We start from the raw sequence: 19498 nt of genomic DNA, 5'->3' as shown, positions 1-19498 counted from the left end.
TTTCCTCGGTCGCCTTGGCCAAATCTGGCAAGCGAGGGAATGAAATAAAAACGAGGGTTTTGCAATGGCAAGTGCGTGCTCCAGACGTCGTCCCCATTTGAACGCTGGCCTATCTTTTTTATTTATTTATTTTAGGGAATTTATATCGCTGCCTATTCGCACATGGCGACTCAAGGCGGCTTACGAGAATATTACAATTACAATATTGTCGTCAAAAGCAAGGAGAGGTGGTCCCCAGCTTTGTCCTGCTTTTAAGTTTGATTTTTTTTTTCCTACGGTTGCCCTGTTGTGAACTGATTCAGATTATTATTATTATTATAATACACAAAAATGACCGTGCACACAGCAAACGAGATAACTATGCTGGGTTTTGTATCACAAATCACTAGTCGAACACTTCCCAGGCGTTTAGGACTGTATGGTGTATCGGCGGATTATGGAAGCAGATCCCAGTAAGGTGGCCTTCTGCAGCTGACCAAGGGTGATTTTGTCAGCGCCAATTGTTTTTAAGTGCTTGCCTAGGTCTTTAGGCACAGCACCCAGTGTGCCCAGTACCACTGGAACCACCTGCACTGGTTTATGCCGGAGTCTCTGCAGTTCGATTCTCAAGTCTTGATATCTAGTGATTTTTTTCAAGTTGTTTCTCACTGATTCTGCTGTCACCAGGTATGGCAATGTTGACGATCCACACTTTTTTCTTCTCCACAATCATGATATCCGGGGTGTTTTGCTCCAAAACTTTGTCAGTCTGTATTCAGAAGTCCCACAGTAGTTTAGCATGCTCATTTTCGACCACTTTTTCAAGCTTATGATCCCACCAGCTACAGGCAGATGGTAGTTGTGACACAAGTTCCAGTGTACCATCGGAGCAACAATGTTGTGACGTTGTTTGTAGTCAGTCTGAGTGATCATCCTCATCATCATCGATGTTGTTGTTGTTGTCTGATGCTGCAGTATGTTCCCAGAACCTTGATATATGGGGTTGGGGGTATATGGGGGAATACACCATACATTCCAATATCGGATTTTTGATTTGAAGAATTGTAGTATTTTTTTTCCCGTGAATTCCTGGGAATTCTCCATCAGACCTTCCAAGCAGGATTCCACACATCCCAGGAAAGGATACAGGTTTTTATAAGATTACCCCACATAGGAAAAAATCACTCGATATCAGTTGAGAGGCATGGCTGTGGTCTCAGGGAATGACTGTTGATGCTGCGCTTTGTTACGGGAAATTGTTAAGAGGTTTCTTTGGCGGTTTTTTTCCCCCCATCCAATGCTCAAAAAGGCAAGTCCCTTCTTAATATATATATATTTTCCACTGTTCATTTGAAACAAGATACCTATCTACATTGCGTTCATAGGAGATATGCCGAAGAAACAGTCCTTAGATGTTTTCTCTCGCGTTCTGAAGAGACAATCCATTTGCACAATTCCTAAAATTCTAGTTTGAAGAGCTGTTTTGCAGTGGAAAATTCATGGGGGACAGACAGCTGCCTGCAGAATTGCTTTCGGTGAAGTCTTCTTCAGCTTGACGGGATCGTGGCCACAAAGGCAGTAAAACTTTGGATGCAGAAGCATAAAATCAGAAAATATGATCGATTAGAAAACAAGGGAAACACCCCCCCCCCTTTACGATGTTAAAACCTGCTATCGTATTAAGTAGAAATGGAATTTAAGTAAGGGGGTCTCTCTCTTTCTCTCTCTCTCTCTCTCCAAGTTATGTCAAGTCCACAGCATATAATGAATGATTTTAATATTTAGTTGCTTCGTTGGTTAGATGAATCAATTAAGCATCTTTCTGATCTACAAAAAATCTGGCCCCAATTAAATAGGCCACAGACTTTTCCCAACATTAATTATGTGGGTGAGCCCTGCTGAAGAAAAGGTGATGGTTTGGTTACCAGAGGCCAATGTGCTTTTCTGGGTGAAACCCATGAGTCACAGCGTGGCTGCATTAATAAATAATGGGTTCCCCCCCCCATAAAAATATTTGTTGCCGTGGCATCAATATCTATCAATATTCTTGATTTTAAGCGTCTGCTTCCTACTCAGGACAGGAAGACGTTAGAAATAAATCCATTGGCTTTTTGTACAATCGTGCTCGTATTCCGTCTTTCCTCTTATTTACTTATTTAAGAGTTTGCATCCGACTTCTCTAAAATATTGCTGGTAGCAGTTTTTACAGCAAGACTCAAATAAAGAAAGCTCACTCTCTTTCTCTCTCTCTCTCTATGCTCTACCTATCTATCTATCTATCTTTCTATCTATCTATCAAATATCTATCTATCAAATATTTATCAAACCACCGTTTGGTTTTGATTATAGCTGGTAGCAGTGGAAACCAGCTTAAAGCCTGATTAACCTGGCCTTTGGGGCATCAGATGATGAGAGAGAATTGTAAGATTGTGGGGTGTAATATTACAGTAGCTTTACCTCTCTGTCTGTAGGAAACTTGATATTTTTTTAAAAAAAACCAATAATAACAGAATAAAAGAGTTGGATGGGGCCTTGGAGGTCTTCTAGTTCAACTCCCTGCTCAGCTGGGAAACTGTAACATTTCAGACAAATGGTTATCCAATCTCTTCTTAAAATCCTCCACTGATGGACCACCCTTCTTGTGGCAAGTTGTTCCACTGGCTAATTGCTCACTTTCAGGAAGAATCTCCTTAATTCCAGGTTGCTTCTCTCCTTGATTAGTTTGCACCCATTGCTTCTTGTCCTGCCTTTTGGTGCTTTGGAGAATAGCTTGACCTCCTCTTTTTGGGGGCAGCCCCTCAAATATTGGAAGACTGCTGTCATGTCACCCCCTAGTCTTTTTCTTTCATTAAACTAGACATAACCCAATTCCGGCAACCGTTCTTCGTATGTTTTTATAGTCTCCAGTCCTCTAATCATCTTGTTTGCTCTTCTCGGCGCTCTTTCCACGAGTCTCAACATCCTTTTTTTAAAAATAATATGGTGACCAAAACTGTATGCAGTCTATTAATTCGAGGGATCTCAATTGGTGGACTCTCTGGCCTTTCTAATAATGGAGGAAATTTAGTTTTCCTTTCTCCTTTAGTGGGTGATGCAGTTCCCTGTTTCCTCCCCCCACCACCAAGATCAGGGAAGGATCCTAATGACGAAAAACATGGATTTAGTATTAGAATAGAACAACAGAGCTGGCAGGGACCTTGGAGGTCTTCTAGTCCAACCCCACTAAGGATGGTTCCTTATTTTGTGTCTTGAGGATCAAAGAAGCAGTGGTCCTTGAAACAGACGGTGAGAAAACAAATGCTTCTTAGTCCCAATTTTCCCCAATTTGGTAGGTCCTCTATATGTTCCCCTATCCGCATGATGGTGAACCTGTGGTATGTGTGCCACAGGTGGCACGCAGAGCCATTTGTGCCGGCACACGAGCTGCAGGCAAACTTACCTCACGGCGCATGTGTGTGCCTCCCGGCCGGTTTGAGGCCCTTTTCTGCCCCCCAGAGGCTTGAGGAAGGCCTCTGCAGGCTTTGCAGGATGAAAAATAGGCCTGTTTTGTCACTTCCTGTATTTCTGGAAATACTGGAAGTGACAAAACGGGCCTATTTTTCGGCCTGCAGAGGCCTTCTCAAGCCTCCGGGAAGCAGAAAAAGGCCTCAAACCAGCCCAAAATCGGCTGTGAGGCGTCGTGCGGGGGGGGCGGGGAATTGCACGCGCGTATGCAGGGGGCGGGGTCGCGCATTGCCTTCTGGGTGCTGGCATGCAAGCGTAAGCATGTGCACAATTTTTGGCACAGGAGTCCAGAAAGGTTAGCCACCATTGCCCTATCCGTTTCAACCCTGTGTGGGAAATATATGTACCTCCTAGCCATGACTGAGGAATTCTGGGCGTCGAAGTCCTCGAGGCTTTAAAGGCCGCCCAGTTTGGAGAAGCCCCGCTATATAGGAAGAAGATCTTCTTGATCCCCTGGCCGTCCCCCAGGTGGGGATCTTTCCTGGAGATCTCATGTCAGTTCCCTGCCAAACGTCGCTCACCCGTTAACCTTTGAAATGGAAGCCGGGTCCCCAAACACAGCAAGCCAGGGTGGTTTGGCACGGATGAAAAGCCGCATGGGGAATTGGGACCGGTGGGGTGTGCGTATGCGGGGAGTGTGTGGGGGAGAGCAGCCAGCAGGTGTGCGCCTCTTGCGCATGGCGTCAGCAAGCGTGCCCCGTCTGTGCCAGGCTTCCCGCTTTCCGAAGCTCAGCAGATGCTGCCCTTTAAAAATTAATAACTTGAACTGTTTCAAGTGTCGGGCGAAGCCAAGGAGAGAGAGAAAGAGAGAGAGAGAGAGAGAGAGAGGAGGCAGCCCTCCAGGAATCTATTAACTGGGGAAGGGGGGAATGGGGGGGCAGGAAGAAGGGGGGGAAGGTTCCCTAACCCCCAGAGCTGGAGGCCTGCCCTACACACACACACACACACACACACACCCTTGATGTGACATAGTCCAAGCATCCTCTGTCTCCACTCTGCCAAATGGGGAGGAGGGGAGGAGAAGGGAGGGCAAAAATGTGATTTCACGTCCACTTGGGAGGATGAGAGTTGAGTTTACAAGGCATCGAAAGCTCACTTTAACAGCGGCCTCTTGTTTAGCAACCCAAAATTTTGGGGTTCCCATCGTGGCCGTAAGTCAAGGACTATCTCTGCCTTCCTCCGCACGGCAGCCTTGTCGTAGGAAACCCCTCCCCTTTCCTGGGAATGTTCCTTTCTGTTAGAGGCCCCAAATGGACCCCCGATGACAAAAGTTCTCCTGCTGGAGCCGGGGAGTGGGGGGTTCGGACTAGATGGCCTCAGAGGTCCCTTCCAACCCCCCGGATTGCTGTGCTTTTTCAAAAGGCACAAAGCAGGGAAGCGACCTCCTCTGCCCACCTCCGCATCCTCTTAACGCGCTTTTGGGGATCCTGTCTTTTTTTCCAAAAGGTGTCATGCCCCGGTGGAGACTGACTCTGAGGGAGAGGAGGAACAGCCAACAGGGAGTGGAAGTGTGGCTCCGGAGGTTGTGGAGGAGGCTGGGGAAGGGCAGAGGCCGGCTGGGCAGACAGAGAAGGGCCCAGGCCCATCCCCTCTCCATCCTAGGGCACGCAGGGAGGAGAGGATAAGGGAGAGACGTGGTCTATGGGGGAGGAGAGGGCCTTGATCCCCTTCAATGGGCTGCTGCTGTGACAACTGAATAAGAGGATGGACCTGCGTACTGGCGAAAGCTGGAAACAAAGCGTGGAAATATCTCTAGTTTATGGTTCCTCTCTGAGTTTGGCGTCCTTCCCAGTGTGTGTTATTTGTGAACATCCTCCAGCCCTTATCTTGTCTGGTTCGTGTTGCTTTTTTCCTTCTCCGTGTAACTGTTTGTGCGGGAGTTTTTTTGGTCTTCCGTCAAAGGTATTCAGAGCTTGGAAGCAAAGTGAAGGAATAAAAGAGGCTTCCCCTTGTTTTCTGTGGCTGTGTTTGTTTTGTATCCCACCCTGGGTCATCACAAAAGGTCTGTTTTTATCTCTTATCCCTTCCTTCCTTCTCTCCCCCCGCTTTTTGCTCCAGATATCTCCTTTTTCCCCTTCCCTCTCTCTCTCTCTCTCTCTCTCTCTCTCTCTTTCTTTCTCTCTCTCAGACGGCGGGTGGACATCTCTTCCTGCGCTATTTGCAAATGCCATAGGTGAAACTTTATTAAGTTTTTTTTTTGCAGCCATTCTACCTGCTCACCTGATTTTTTCGTTCCTTTCCTTTTTTTGGAAGGTTGTCTTGTCAAACCTGGGCAGGAAGTCCTCGACTCAACAATGGTTCGTTTAGCGACCTTCTGAAGTTACAACGGCCCTATACTTACGACCATTGCGGCATCACATGATTCCCATTCAGATGCTTGACAATTGTCTCAGATTTATGACCGGTGGCATTCTTTGGTCCAGTCAGATCTAGAAACTAGACATTCATTGATCCGAAATGGTACTGTAGGGTCTCCTTCATGAGCAAGGGGTTGGACTAGATGATCTCCAAGGTCCTTCCCAGCTCTATTCTAATTCTGATTGAAACCTTACTCTGCTTCTCAGTGGGGCTGTAGCACAGGTTACCAGGCGTTGTTTCATGCTGCAGGTACATTTGATCAAAAAAAGCACTATCCCCCGGGAGGGGTGCTAGAAAATCCAGCCTCCTGGACATCTGGAGATTTAGTTAGGGTTGATTAAGAAAAAGGCAGGTCCTGTCCCTCATGATTCTTCATGATTTGAAAATCCAATTCGAGGCTTGAAGTCACCACCAAGATAAAGTTGTGCAGTTCTTCTGAACTGCAGCTTTGTATTTTGAGGATTCTTCCTCTCAGCATCTCAGTGGGATCTTTGGGGTGGTCAATAATATCTTGGAGCCGGAGAGGACCTAAAACTGAGTGGCCCAACCAAGGTTGTTTCCCCCACCCCACCGCAAGTCCACGTACAAATTCAGCCATGGTGACCAAAACCGGATGCAGCATTCCAGGTGGGGCCTTACTAAGGCTTTACTAAAGCGGTACTCATGACTTTACGTGATTTTGAGGCTGTGCCTCTACTTTCAAGGGTCTTCAAACTTGGTCAGTTTAAGACTTGTGGACCTTGACTCCCAGAACCCCTGAGCTAACATGACTGGAGGAGGAATTCTGGGAGTCGAAGTCCACAAGTCTTAAAAGCTGTCAAGTTTGAAGACTTCCTGCTCTAGTAGTAGCTATTGGAGCTGCTGCTGCACACGGCTGGCTCATATTTAAGGGATCATCCATTAGGAGTCCCTCTCCCGGTTACTGTTTTCGAGCCAGATTTCCCCTAATCCAGTGGTGACTAACCTTTTTGGGCTTCTGTGCCAAAAACTCTGCGCACGCTTACATGCCAGCACCCAGAAGGCAATGCACGCCCCACCCCCGCACTCCCCACGCATGCGTGCGCAATTCCCCACCACCACCTGCTTACCTGCACTGCGCCTCCCAGCTGATTTTCGGCTGGTTTGAGGCCTTTTTCCTCCTCCCAGTGGCTTCAGGAAGGCCTCTGCAGGCTTTGCAGGCCGAAAAATAGGCCCGTTTTCGTCACTTCCGGTATTTCCGGAAATACAGGAAGTGACGAAAACGGGCCTATTTTTCAGCCTGCAAAGCCTTCAGAGGCCTTCCTCAAGCCACTGGGAGGCCGAAAAAAAGGCCTCAAACCCGCCGAAAATCAGCTGGGAGGCGTGCGCATGCCGCAGTGAGGTAAGTTTGCCTGCAGCTTGCGTGTCGACCCACATGGGCTTTGTTGGCCATCACAACCCTCCTCTGTACTTGTACCTTCGGTCCATAAGGAGGTGAGAAATGCAGTGGGAATAGGGTGCCCTCTGCCCCTCCTGGCATAGGAACGCTACGCCTGGAGATTGCAACCACTCGGTGGCGTCAATTGCCGTTTCGTGTCAATTCCTCTGAGCCCAAACCCGGGACTCCAACTCTTCTGCAAGCTGCTTTGAAACGGACCGGTGTCTAACGGAGGGGATGGGTGGGGAAGGGGAAGCCACGGCCCGTTTTATTCCCGACCTACGTAACCTCCTCCCTTCCTTCTTCCTACGCCCAGGTTTTCCGGCAGCCAGCACTGCGGGCATATCCACTGTGCGTACCAGTATCGGGAGCATTACCACTGCCTTGATCCAGAGTGCAACTACCAGGTAAAAGAGCATATACTGTAATAAATAAAATAAATAAAAGAACCCCAGGGGAGGCTTCAGAAAGCAGCTCTAAAAGTGTGTGTGTTGGTGGCGGGGCAGGGAAACGAAGACTTAAATAATCTTCTCATAGAATAACAAGAGTTGGAAGGGACCTTTGGAGGTCATCTAGTCCAACTCCCTGCTCGAACAGGAGAATCTGTTCCAAACATGAGGATTGAACTCCTAAATCTGGTGCAGTGGAACCCCGACTGGAGACTCGATTGCAGGAAGTACGACTTCAGCAACAGAGGGGTCAAGGCCTGGAACGCACTCCCTGACTCTGTTGTTACATCCTCTAACTAACCCCCACCCCTTTAACCTTAAACCATCCACCATTGACCTCACCCCTTTCCTAAGAGGTCTGTAAGGGGCGAGCATAAGCGCACCAACGTGCCTACCGTCCCTGTCCTATTGTCCCCATTGATTCAAACATATTTCCTGTATTCTTACTCATGTTTATACTTATACCTATCATCTTGTAAGTGATTGACAAATCAAATGAAGGAAGGAAGGAAGGAAGGAAGAAAAGAAAGAAAGAAAAAGAAAGGAAGGAAGGAAGGAAGGAAGGAAGGAAGGAAGGAAGGAAGGAAGGAGAATATTTGTAGCTCAGGGTTAACATGAGGAGTCCTTGGTGCTCTATGAGGTTGATCGTTTTCTTGCAGATGTTTCATTACCTAACTAGGTAACATCATCCGTGCTAGTATCAAAGGGAGAGGGTGGGGGAGGAAGGAAGGATATTTGTAGCTTAGGATTAACCTCATAAGTACTATTAACAGGGAGGGAGGAAGGAAGGAAGGAAGGAGAAAGGGAAGGAGGGAAGGAAGGAAGGAGAGATGGAAGGGATGGGACCAATGGAAGGGAGGAAGGAAGGAGAGAAGGGTTGACAGAAGGGGTCCTTGGTGTTCTCTGAGCTTGGTTGTTTTCTTGCAGACGTTTCATGGCCCCAATTAGGTAACATCATCAGTGCTAGTGGCAAAGGGAAGGGAAGGAGGGAGGGAAGGAAGGAAGGAAAAAAGGAAAGAAGAGAAAGAAAATGAAAAGAAAGAAAGTATCTGCCCCAAGAGCCGTCGTTTGAGGACCCCTGATTTTAATGCAATATTTTTAAAAAAATGCAAATAATTTTTCTTGCGAACCACCAACATTTTCTCGCCAACCACCAGTGGTCCATGGACCACCAGTTGGTGGCCGTTTCCCCCGGGACACAGAACCCCCAGGTGACCTTCAGTAGCCACTGGGTTGGAGGAAATTGGAAGAGAAGCAGGATGTGGAGGAAGAGACAGAAATTGGAAGGGCCCCGGCCGGGAGAGCTGCCAAAGACACCCTTGTCAAGCCGGCTCCTCCGTTGTCACATGCTGCATTTGTTTACCCTCCAATTCACAGGGTTGGCTTTGACACTTTATTGTGTGTGTGTGGTCAGCCCCCCCTTTCTCTCCCCTCCCCGCCCGGATCCTTAAGGCTGTGGCTGTATGATCGACGGGATTCCCAGGAATAGCTGCCACGGATTTCTTCCCTGGCGCTCTCCAGAATCTGCAATTGCGGAGCGGGGGAAGAGGGGGAACTGGCTTTGTCCCCCCCACCTCCAGCCTGAGAGGCTGTGGATGGCAGTGAGGATGTGGGAAGCCAGGCACACGCAGGGAGAAGTGTGTCTCCAAAGCCCCTGAAGGCAAGAGAAGAAATAGCAGATGGAAACTAACCAAGGAGAGAAGCTAGTTGGAATGAAACAGAAACTTCCTAACGGTGAAGACGATTAACCAGGGGAACTACTTGCCACCAGAGGCTGTGGGTGCTCCCATCACTGGAGGCTTCTAAGAAGAGAACTGGACAACCACTTGTCTGGAATCGTGTAGGGCAGTGATGGATAACCTTTTCAGCACCAAGTGCCCAAAGTGCACCTTTGCGCAAACCCCCAAAAGGCAATGCGCAAGTGCCCCACACACACACATGTGCCCTGCCCCTATGCATGCGCCCCACCTCCCCACGCATGCATTGCAGAGACTCGGTCGGCAGGAAGTGTGCACGCCTTCATGGTGGAGCTGAGCTAGTGCGACAGCTCGCATGTCCGCAGAGAAGGCCTTCAAATACAAACTCAGGATACTGGAATGTCCATGAGGCTGGAGTTTCAAAATGTCTTTGCCTTCTGCAAAGTATGTTCCTTTCACAGCTGGTTTTTATCTGCTTGAAGGAGGGGCCATTACCTTGCAGCCTTACTCTTGAGTCGCCCGTGCTGCTGCAGCTGCTCTTTCCTACAAGCTATCCTGCGTATATGTGCACTTGGCACAGGCTCCTCGGGAACCTCCTCATCACTGCTGCCAGCCCTTCCCAATCTCTGAAGGCAGCAGCCCACTCCCTAATGGTCCTGGCCCCTCATCCGAGTCCTCGCTCTCCTCAGCCGTCCGCATCTGCTGCCAGTGAACCACAACAAATAGCTCTTAAGGAGCAGAGAGTTGGGGGGTGAAGAAAAGGCCCCTGCTTCAAGAAAAGATTGACCCCCACGAGAGTGTAAAGCTTTGCTGTGGTTTTCGGATGGTTCTAGAGCAGAGCTATCCAACCTCGGCTTGTGGACTTCAACTCCCAGCATTCCCCAGCCCGCCAAGTCTTTGACTTTAAGCCTTAAAGTTGCCACCCCTGCTTTAAAAACGCTCTGGAATAAGTGGCTGCAGATTATTAGCAGGATGTGGCCACAGCATTCCAGGGAAATTGCTCCTCGGAGCTTCCTTGCCGCTCCTGTGTGTATATCCCCAAGTTTAATCAAAGTGATAGAGCCAGATGAAGATTTATTCCTCCTTTTGACGAAGGAAGGGTTGGAGGAAGGGGCGAGAGGCGCAACTCCCCATCTGGATTTTGAAGCAATCACGCTCAGAAATTCCACCTCCATCCCAGCAGCTGAACTCACTCCTCTGTGCCTGTGCCTTTGATGAGTGGTCAAGTTTGGGAGGATCTGGCCTTGAGCGGGTGCCCACACCCCAATTGCTCCCTGTTTCTGCAGGTTCGGCCATCTTGGCAGTCCTTCTCATCAGGCCTTTTACTTTCAAAAGAGAATTAATCACTTACGTCCTGTAAATTAAGTTGGTACTGGAAAGGAACCCAAGAGTAGGTTTGCTAACCTGTCGGTGCCATCAAACTGGATTCAAACCATCCAGGTTTAGCATATCGCACGCATGCAGAGGCTACATTTCTAGCTGATTTTGGGTTCTAAGCATGTTCTGTGAACTCAGCCCGGCTTTGGCAAGGGTTTCTTTTCAGCACATGTCCCAAACGCACCACCATATAAGTATGAACATAACATAAACATAGAAGTATAAACGGGTTATAAGTATATACAGGATACATGAGTACGAATAAATGGGAACGATAGGACAGGGACAGTGAGGATGCTGGTGCACTTATGCACGGCCCCTTACAGACCTTTTAGGAATGGAGTGAGGCCCACAGTAGACAGTTTAAGGTTAAAAGTTTTGGGGGTTTGAGGATGTAACAACAGAGTCAGGTAGTGGGTTCCAGGCATTGACCCCTCTGTTGCTGAAGTCATATTTTCTGCAATCGAGTTTGGAGCGGTTTACTTTGAGTTTGCATCTGTTGTTTGCCTGTGTGTTATTGCGGTTGAAGCTGAAGTCGTCTTTGACGGGTAGGATGTTGTAGCAGACAATTTTGTGCACTAAGCTTAGGTCAGATGGTTAGGCAGCGTAGTTCTAGGTTGTACTTCAAGCCTGGTGGTGTAGGGTATTCTATTGCGAGCAGAGGAGTGGAGGACTCTTCTCATGAAATACCTCTGGACTCGCTCAATCCATTATACAGTGTGGATTCCAGGCAGATGAGCCGTATTCGAGAATTGGTCTGGTGAAGATTTTGTTTTCTAGAAGTTGTACCTATCCATCTCTGGGACCTTCCTCCCCTCCCACTCCTCACCTTCTGCTTCTCCCTCTCCCCCCTCAGAGGTTCACCAGTAAGCAGGATGTCATCCGGCATTACAACATGCACAAGAAGCGGGACAACTCCTTGCAGCACGGCTTCATGCGGTTCAGCCCCCTGGACGACTGCAGCGTCTACTATCACGGTTGCCACCTCAATGGGAAAAGCACACATTACCACTGCATGCAGGTAAATGGCCAGCTTGGGACGGCCAAGGATCAGGGCCAACAACGGGTTCCATCCCCGCCGAAACCGAGACTTTATTTTGGGGGGGAGATAATCCCCTTTTCTGCAGATCGACATCATGCAACGGGATGCGTTTTTCCAGAAGGGATAACTGGTGGGTTTTTCCTTTGAGTTCCTCCCACCCCCTCACAAGGCCGTGGTGAGATATACCAGTTTGACCTGGTTCACCCGATCTGGTAGTAAAGAAACAAGGTCCAATGATCAGCTTAGAGCAGCGGTGGCTAACCTGTCCGTCCTCATGTGACAACACTCATAAGGCAATGCACGCGCCCCCACCGTTCTCCCTGCGCATAGACGCACTATCCCTATGCACACCACCATACGTCTCTGCGCGCTGCATGTTTCTATGCATGTGTGTGTGCCCACCTGCACGCCTTGCACCTTTCTGTGCATGCGTGTACATCTCCCCTGGTTGGGGGAGGGAGAAGTGGCCTGAGAGCAGAGCTGAACCTTCCTTAGGATTGAAGCTTCTATTTTTCAGTGCAGACTCAGGCAGCAGATTGCAGAGAGGTAGATCTCTGAGTGAATCTGTGATTCTGCAAGCGGCTCAATCTGCCTGCCTGCTTTGCCTGATTTGGGGTAAAAGTTGCTCGTTTTTGAAAATAAAAAATTCAATCTTTGCATATATATTTACAATATTTACATACAAGCCGTGCCCAGCCAGTCACATGACCACCAAAGCCACACCCACAAATAAGGCCATGCCCACAGAACCGGTTGTTAAGAAATTTGAATCCCACCCCTGGGGAGTATGGCACTCCGGGCACCTCTCAGCGAGAGGCCTCCTCCTCCTCCTCAACTCAGACCTTACTCTCTGTCGAGGGGGAGGTGACCTCGCGGTGCTAAGAGCCGGCTGCTCTTTCGCTCCAGGTTGCTTCCTTCGTGGCCGGATTGCTGCGCCCATCAAATATTAAATAGCAGCTCAGGTTCAGAGACAAGATCAGAGGGAGGGAGCGTTTGATGGGAAGTTTGGTTTTGGTTCAACCCCGAGCGGAGAACTTGAATCCTTTCCGATTCCTCCTGGGCTGGCAGCCATTTTTGTCCACGGCGAGTTAAGCAGCTGGGACAGATGTCGCCGGCCTGGCCGTACGATTAGGAATTCAGCTGCTGGGACTGAAGTGAGTTTGGGATTTGCACCTGGCCCTGGGTCGCTCTATCCGCATCCACTCCAGCCGCTGCAGCCGCGGTAATTCAAGTGGTCCTCGACTTAACGACCACGATGAAGCCCACAATTTCTGTTTGCGGCCAACTCCCAGAGTCACGTGTTCTCCTTTTGCGACCTTCTGACAAGTAAAATGGGGGGGAGGCAGATTGGCTTTGACACCACGGCTTTGGCTCCCTTTTTGAACAACGGCGCTCAACCTCCCCGCCATTAAGCAAGACCTTCGTTAAGTGAGCCTGGTCCCATTTTACCACCCTTTTCTTGTTCCGGTGATGAAGCGAATCTCAGCAGTTCAGTTATAGTAGACCTGGTCGTTAAGCGAATCTGGCTTCCTACTCGTCAGAAGGTCTCAGAAGCGGGGGGGGGCGGGGAGGAAATCACACGACCTCGGGACCCAATGCCGGTCGTAAGTACGAGGTCAGCGAATTGGGATCGCCCAATCCTACGGACACTTCCCAAGGTCCTCACTCTGAAAAACGGTCACAAGTCAACCTTTTTCAGTGCCGCTGTGACATTGGACGGTCGCTAAACAAACTTCGTTGTAAGGCGAGGACTCCAAGAGGCTTTCCTCCGCTTAAAGAGAGAGAGAAAGGCCGCAGACCAGCAAGCGGCACTTCTGGAGCGAAGGAATTTCTCTGGAAGGGAGGCCGACGTGGAAAGCCTTGAAGGGTTTGGAAGCCAGTATCCATCTTAATGGGAGGGCAAAACATGGTGTCACAACATTGCAAATTCCCCCATTGGAGAGCCAATAGAGTCAAGATCAGGTGAAGTGTTGATACCGCTTTATAAGGCCTCGGTAGGACCATGCTTGGAAATACGGCATCCGGTTTAGCCATGATGTAAAAAAAAAAAAAAAAAAAAGAGGTTAAAACCAGAGATGGGATCCAGATTCTTTTTTTTTTACTACGGGTTCTGTGGGCGTGGCTTGGTGGGCGTGGCAGGGGAAGGATACTGCAAAATCCCCCTTCCCTCCCCACCCCCCCACCCTGCTTTCCAGGCTCAAACCTACGAAGAACAGTTGCAGGAACTGGGGGTGTTCCAGTTTGATGAAAAGAAGGACCAGGGGTGACGTGAGAGCAGTCTTCCAATAGCTCTGGGGCTTCCACAAGAGGGGTGTGTGAAGCTGTTCTCCAAAGCAGGGGTCTCCAACCTCGGCAACTTTAAAAATTGTGGACTTCAACTCCCAGAATTCCTCAGCCAGCAAAGAGTTTGAAGTCCACAAGCCTTAAAGTTGCCACGGTTGGAGACCCTTGCTCCAAAGCACCAAAAGGCAGGACAAGAAGCAATGGACACTAACCAAGGAGAGAACCAACGTAGAACTAAGGAGAAATTCCCTGAAAGTTGGGAACATTTAACCAGTGGAACAACTCGCCTCCAGAAGTTGAGGATGCTCCAACACTGATGGTTTTTAAGAAGAGATTCGACCACCCTTTGCCTGAAGTGGTGTAGGGGGCTGGACTAGAAGACCTCCAAGGTCCCTTCCAAACTCTGGTTATTCTAAACCTCTTAAATAGCAGCATTTGGCCTCAACAAGCCTCTCTGCGAAGGCCCTTCCCCTTTTTCATGTCCATAATTGGCCTGGACCAAAAAGCAGTTAGTTGTTTATATCAATGAGACATTTTTCATGCTTTAACCACAATTAGACCTATTGCAAATTATTCACCAGGAGTTGTGTGTGTGTGTGTGTTTAATTTCTTCTTTTAATGCCATTCTGGGTCTGTCTTTTTTCAAGGTGTCAGTGGTGGATGGGGGAAGAGGCCCTTATTAGATTGGAAGTAGTTTCAGAATAGCTGCACACACACACACACACACACACACACACACACACACACACACCTCTCTCTCTCTCTCTCTCTCTCTCTCTCTCTCTCTCTCTCTCTCTTTGTCAGATGCTTTTCTCTCCACCCAAGGTGAACTTGTGTGTGCCTGTGTGTGTGTGTGTGTGTGTTTGGCTTGCTTCAACTTCTGAACATCTGAGAAGGTACAGGCGTTGGCACCGGAGCCTCAGAATGAGGTAGAGAAAGCAGGGGCGTTCTCCCTCTCTCTTCCTCTCTCTCTCTCTCTCTCTCTCTCTCTCTCTCTCTCTCTCTCTCTCTCTCTCTCATCGGGCACATTGGTGTTGTCAGATTCTCCTGGAATTTTACTCAATATGGCAAGTTTGCCCCGAGCTGGGAAGAGAGAGAGAGAGAGAGAGACGTCCTGCATTCCTGCTTCCCTTCTGCAAGACAGGGGCAGCCTTAAAACCAAGCCAGTCCCTGGCCGGGTCCTTCTGCTAGTCCAGACCCCAGTCCCAATAACGGAGAGGGTTGTAGGCTGAAAGAGACACCAGCTCATTTCTCCACTTTATATGAGCGATTATTGTTTTCCAAGTGAATTCCCACCTCTCCTCTCCTCTCTCCCCTGCCCTCTTCCCCTCCTCTCTTCCCTTCTTTCCTTTCCCTTCCCTTCCCTCCTCTCTTCCCTTCCTTTCCCCTTCCTTCCCCTCCTCTCTTCTCCTCCCTTCCCTCCTTCCTTTCCTTCCATGCTGGCTGGGGAATTCTGGGAGTTGAAGTCCACAAGTCTTAAAGTGGCCAAGTTTGGGGACCCCTAGCCCTGCACCATTTGAGACAAAGGGTTGTCCAAAAACACTTCCAGGGTTGGAGAATTCACAACCTCTGGAAAGCAAAGCTGTTCCACAGATCAAGTTGTTGTCAGTGTCAGGAAAACTCTGCAGCTTCCTGACTTTAGTTGCCGTGGTTTTCCCCTCCCTTCCTCAGGTGGGTTGCAACAAGGTCTACACCAGCACTTCCGACGTAATGACCCACGAAAACTTCCACAAGAAGAACACGCAGCTGATCAACGACGGCTTCCAGCGGTTCCGGGCCACGGAAGACTGCGGCACGGTGGACTGCCAGTTCTATGGGCAGAAGACCACCCACTTCCACTGCAGGTGGGCACGGGGGCGAGAGGAAAAAAAGGTTCTCGCTGGGTAGGTGGGCATCCCTTAACCTTCCGTACGTTTTTTTTTTCCTCCCCCTCCGCGCGAGAGCTCTGCCCAGCATCGGTTAGGACTGAGGCAGGAAAACATTTGATGGGCTGTGGACAAGGCCTTGCCTTCCCTTGGCTGTATCGGGGGAAAGGACAGCTCATGGTGATCCGTCTAGGTCAGGTGTCGGCAACCGGAGGCTCTGGAGCCGCATGTGGATCTTTGGGCCCTCTGCTGTGACTCCCTGTTGAATGATCCCAGCACTGACTGGCCCCGCCCCACCTGCCCTCCCAGTCACTCCTCGCCTGGCCTGAGAAAGTAAAACACAAAAAACAGAAATGAGAGGGAGGGAGAGAGACCCATTTTCCACAAAAAAAGAAAACACCGGGAGCCACAAAACTTGGGTAGGCGTGGCAGAGCGGGGTCATGTAACTGGGTAGGAATGACAAGTTGGCCATGCCCACCCAGGTTTTGTGGCTCCCAATGTTTTCTGATGGCTCTAGGAGTGTTGAAGGTTGCAAACCCCTGATCTCGGTGATTCGTGGCTCCCAACCTTTGGGGCACCAGGGACCAGTTCCGTGGAGGGAGATTTTTCCATGGACCGGAGGGGGGCGTGGTTTCACGTGCTGCCAACCTCCCACAGATGGGGCTTTGCTTGTTTGCTCAGAGCGGTTTCAGGCATGTTGTGGCCCGTTGCTGGTCCATAGACCGGGGGTTGTTCTAGGCCCAAGATCTGAGGAAGATTAGTGGTCATATTTGCGTTGTCCTCGGACGACAGTTGGGGCCTTTCAGTATCCTTGGCTCTGATGCGTCTTGCTTGCTCGAAGGTGCACCTCTCGGAGGCCCAGAAATGTGTCCGTGCATTATTGCTGGAGGTTGGAGCCCACAGGTTTTAGAAGTGGGGCCAAAGAAGGAAAGTCCAGATAATTTCAGGAAATAGATGGGTGAATTGCCCCTTGTCTCCGAAGAGGCTCGTGTCCTGACTTCCTGCTTGGCTGGCAGGCCACAGTTCAACCCCTAGCGCGGAGTTCTCCAAACTTTCTGACTTTGCGGGCCAGTGGGGGGAGGAGGGGAGAGGGAATGGTTCCGGGCGAGAGGCAGGCAAGCATGCACCCACAAACCCTCCATTTGCACGAACGGCAAGCGTGCTCACCGCTCACACAAATGGACCATGCATGCACATGCGCTCCCCTGCTGCTTGGGCAAAGGAGAAGGGTACACGGGTGTGTCCTTGATGCATCAGGCGGCCCAGTTCTGAACAGCCCGAAGCCCAGTCGCGGACCGCAGCCCAGCGGGTTGGGGACCCCAATTCTAGTGAATTTCTGCCTGAAATGCTGCAGAGCCGAGATCCCAAATCAGAACACACTCAGCTGCCCGGCCTCTAGCTCTGAGGGATCGACCACTTTGAGGGCGGGGGAGTTTCACCATCCCGCGGGGCCAGGCAAGTGAAAGGGCTCTTCCTGGGCCTGACCCCTCCTTTGCTCTCTCGCAGGCGGCCCGGTTGCACCTTCACCTTCAAGAACAAGTGCGACATCGAGAAGCACAAGAGCTACCACATCAAGGACGACGCCTACGCCAAGGACGGCTTCAAGAAGTTCTACAAGTACGAGGAGTGCAAGTACGAGGGCTGCGTTTACAGCAAGGCCACCAACCACTTCCACTGCATCCGCCCCGGCTGCGGCTTCACTTTCACCTCCACCAGCCAGATGACCTCGCACAAGCGCAAACATGAGCGCCGGCACATCCGCAGCTCGGGCATGCTGGGCTTGCCCGCCTCGCTGCTGGGCGCCAAGGAGAACGAGCAGGAGGAGTCCAGCAATGACGACCTGATCGACTTCTCTGCCATGAGCTCCAAGAACTCCAGCCTGAGTGCCTCCCCCACCAGTCAGCAGTCTTCCGTCTCCCTGATCGTGCCGGGCACCCCCTCCACCTCAGCCACAGAGCTGGCCGCCTCGCAAGCCACCAGCAAACCCGCCGGCAACATACCCTCGGCTTCCAAGATGCCCGTCCTGCTGTCTCAAGCTCTCCCAAGCAATATCCCTTTGGGCCTGGCGCTGCCCAACGCGGCTGTTCCGGGAACGGCCAGCTCTTACTTCCCCATGCTCCCCGGCCGGGTCTCGGCCCAACTGCCCACCAGTTCCAGCAGTTTGCTAGCCGCTGGCACGCCGAGTACCAATCCGGCGTCTTCCGCCGGTTCCCCTTCCCCGGCCCTCTCGGGTTCCGGCGAGGGGGCGGCCACCTCTTCACCGACTCCAGCGGCCTCCATCATGGAGAAGATCTCGGCCAGCAAAGGGTTGATTTCGCCCATGATGGCTCGGTTAGCGGCGGCGGCTCTGAAGTCCTCCATGACAGAAGCAGGTGAGTCACTCTCTTCCTTGGACTAGTTCATGGGAGAAATTCCAAAAGGGGAAGTGATCCAGCGTGTCCTCTCCCATGGAGAAGAAGGAGGGATCCCCTGCCATTAAGCCAAGATCTGAAGATCCACATTTTGGGCAGCTTACAAGTAGCCCTTCTGCCGGACTGAATTTTTTTTCCCAACCTTTCAAGTCCAGTTTGGCACAGGAGGAAAAATAGCTAATTTCTCAGGAAGCCTTTTATTCTTCACATTATTTTTTTTAAAAAAACAGGGCAATCGGGGAGGGGCAAATCTTCCTTAACAAGGGAGAGTGGCCATTGATGGATCTATTTCGACCCCACCTCCCTTTATTTATTTATTTATTTATTTAATAAAAAGCCACTTGCTGTCGGCGTAGCAGTTCCCCATCAGCCGAAGTGCCTCTGGGCAAATTAATATTTTAGCGTAGTTGCGAGAAGCTCAGCGGACACATTGCCGTCAGCAACTTTCCCCTGTCGTGGTTTAAGCCATCCCCGCGTGCAGGGAGGGTCCTTCTCCTTGCCTTCGCTCAGGGGTATGGGTGTGGGGGGGTCTCAGCCTCCTTTTGGGGACCCCCCCCTCTTTGCCAAACGAGAGTCGGCGGTTTGATGCCAAGGAGGAGCTGGGGGTAGGCGGCCGCTCGTTCGAGACCCCACATTTGGGGCCGAGAGGTGGGGGGGGGAGTCAGGCGGGTTGGGAACCAATGGGATTGGGTGTCATTTTCGATCGAGCTGACATGGCAGACATGTTCCTTCTGGGCATGCTCGGTGGAGAGGCCGGTGCCAGTCACCAAGGCAACATGGAGGCCGGGGACTGGGAAGGGGCTCGACTCGCGGTCCAGAGCTGCCACATTCCCTCAACGTTTAACGGCATCTTTAATAAACGTTTAAGAGGCAGCCCCACAAATGAGTTATGACAGCTGGCGCAGAGCATCCGATCTTCCCCCTCGCTCTCCTTCCGTCCTTCTCCTTTAAAAGAGCCCACAGCTTGGACAACTTTGACATAATTTTTGCAATAATTATCACTTGAAGAATTTCCACACCAGGGATGGACGTCAAACCCCATCACGTCAGCCTGGCAATAAATGCTGACCAGCCAACCCGGCCTCTCTCTCTTCCTCGCACGGCCTGGGTGCAGGGCGGAGGGTTGTTTTCTGTGT

General features: G+C 50.4%; 1 protein-coding gene across 15 annotated transcripts in view; it reads left to right on the top strand.

Annotated features, from left to right (window-relative positions):
- Positions 1–19498, top strand: part of CASZ1 (castor zinc finger 1) — a 267041-nt gene that overhangs the window by 230274 nt on the left and 17269 nt on the right. For 8 of the 15 annotated variants that reach the window (XM_087915046.1, XM_087915047.1, XM_087915042.1 and 5 more), the window contains 4 exons: positions 7554–7644; positions 11617–11781; positions 15757–15968; positions 17458–18323. In XM_087915046.1, coding sequence (XP_087771172.1) covers positions 7554–7644; positions 11617–11781; positions 15757–15968; positions 17458–18323 — 1334 coding nt within the window. The remainder of the gene's footprint in view (positions 1–7553; positions 7645–11616; positions 11782–15756; positions 15969–17457; positions 18324–19498) is intronic. The other 7 variants (XM_087915048.1, XM_026715856.2, XM_026715852.2 and 4 more) reach the window with 1 other exon arrangement.

The sequence above is a fragment of the Pseudonaja textilis genome, chromosome 18, assembly GCF_049901715.1.
Source record: "Pseudonaja textilis isolate UNSWEBS1 chromosome 18, rPseTex1.2, whole genome shotgun sequence".
NCBI classification, from domain to species: domain Eukaryota; kingdom Metazoa; phylum Chordata; class Lepidosauria; order Squamata; family Elapidae; genus Pseudonaja; species Pseudonaja textilis.
This window is presented reverse-complemented; position numbering and strand designations above follow the sequence as displayed.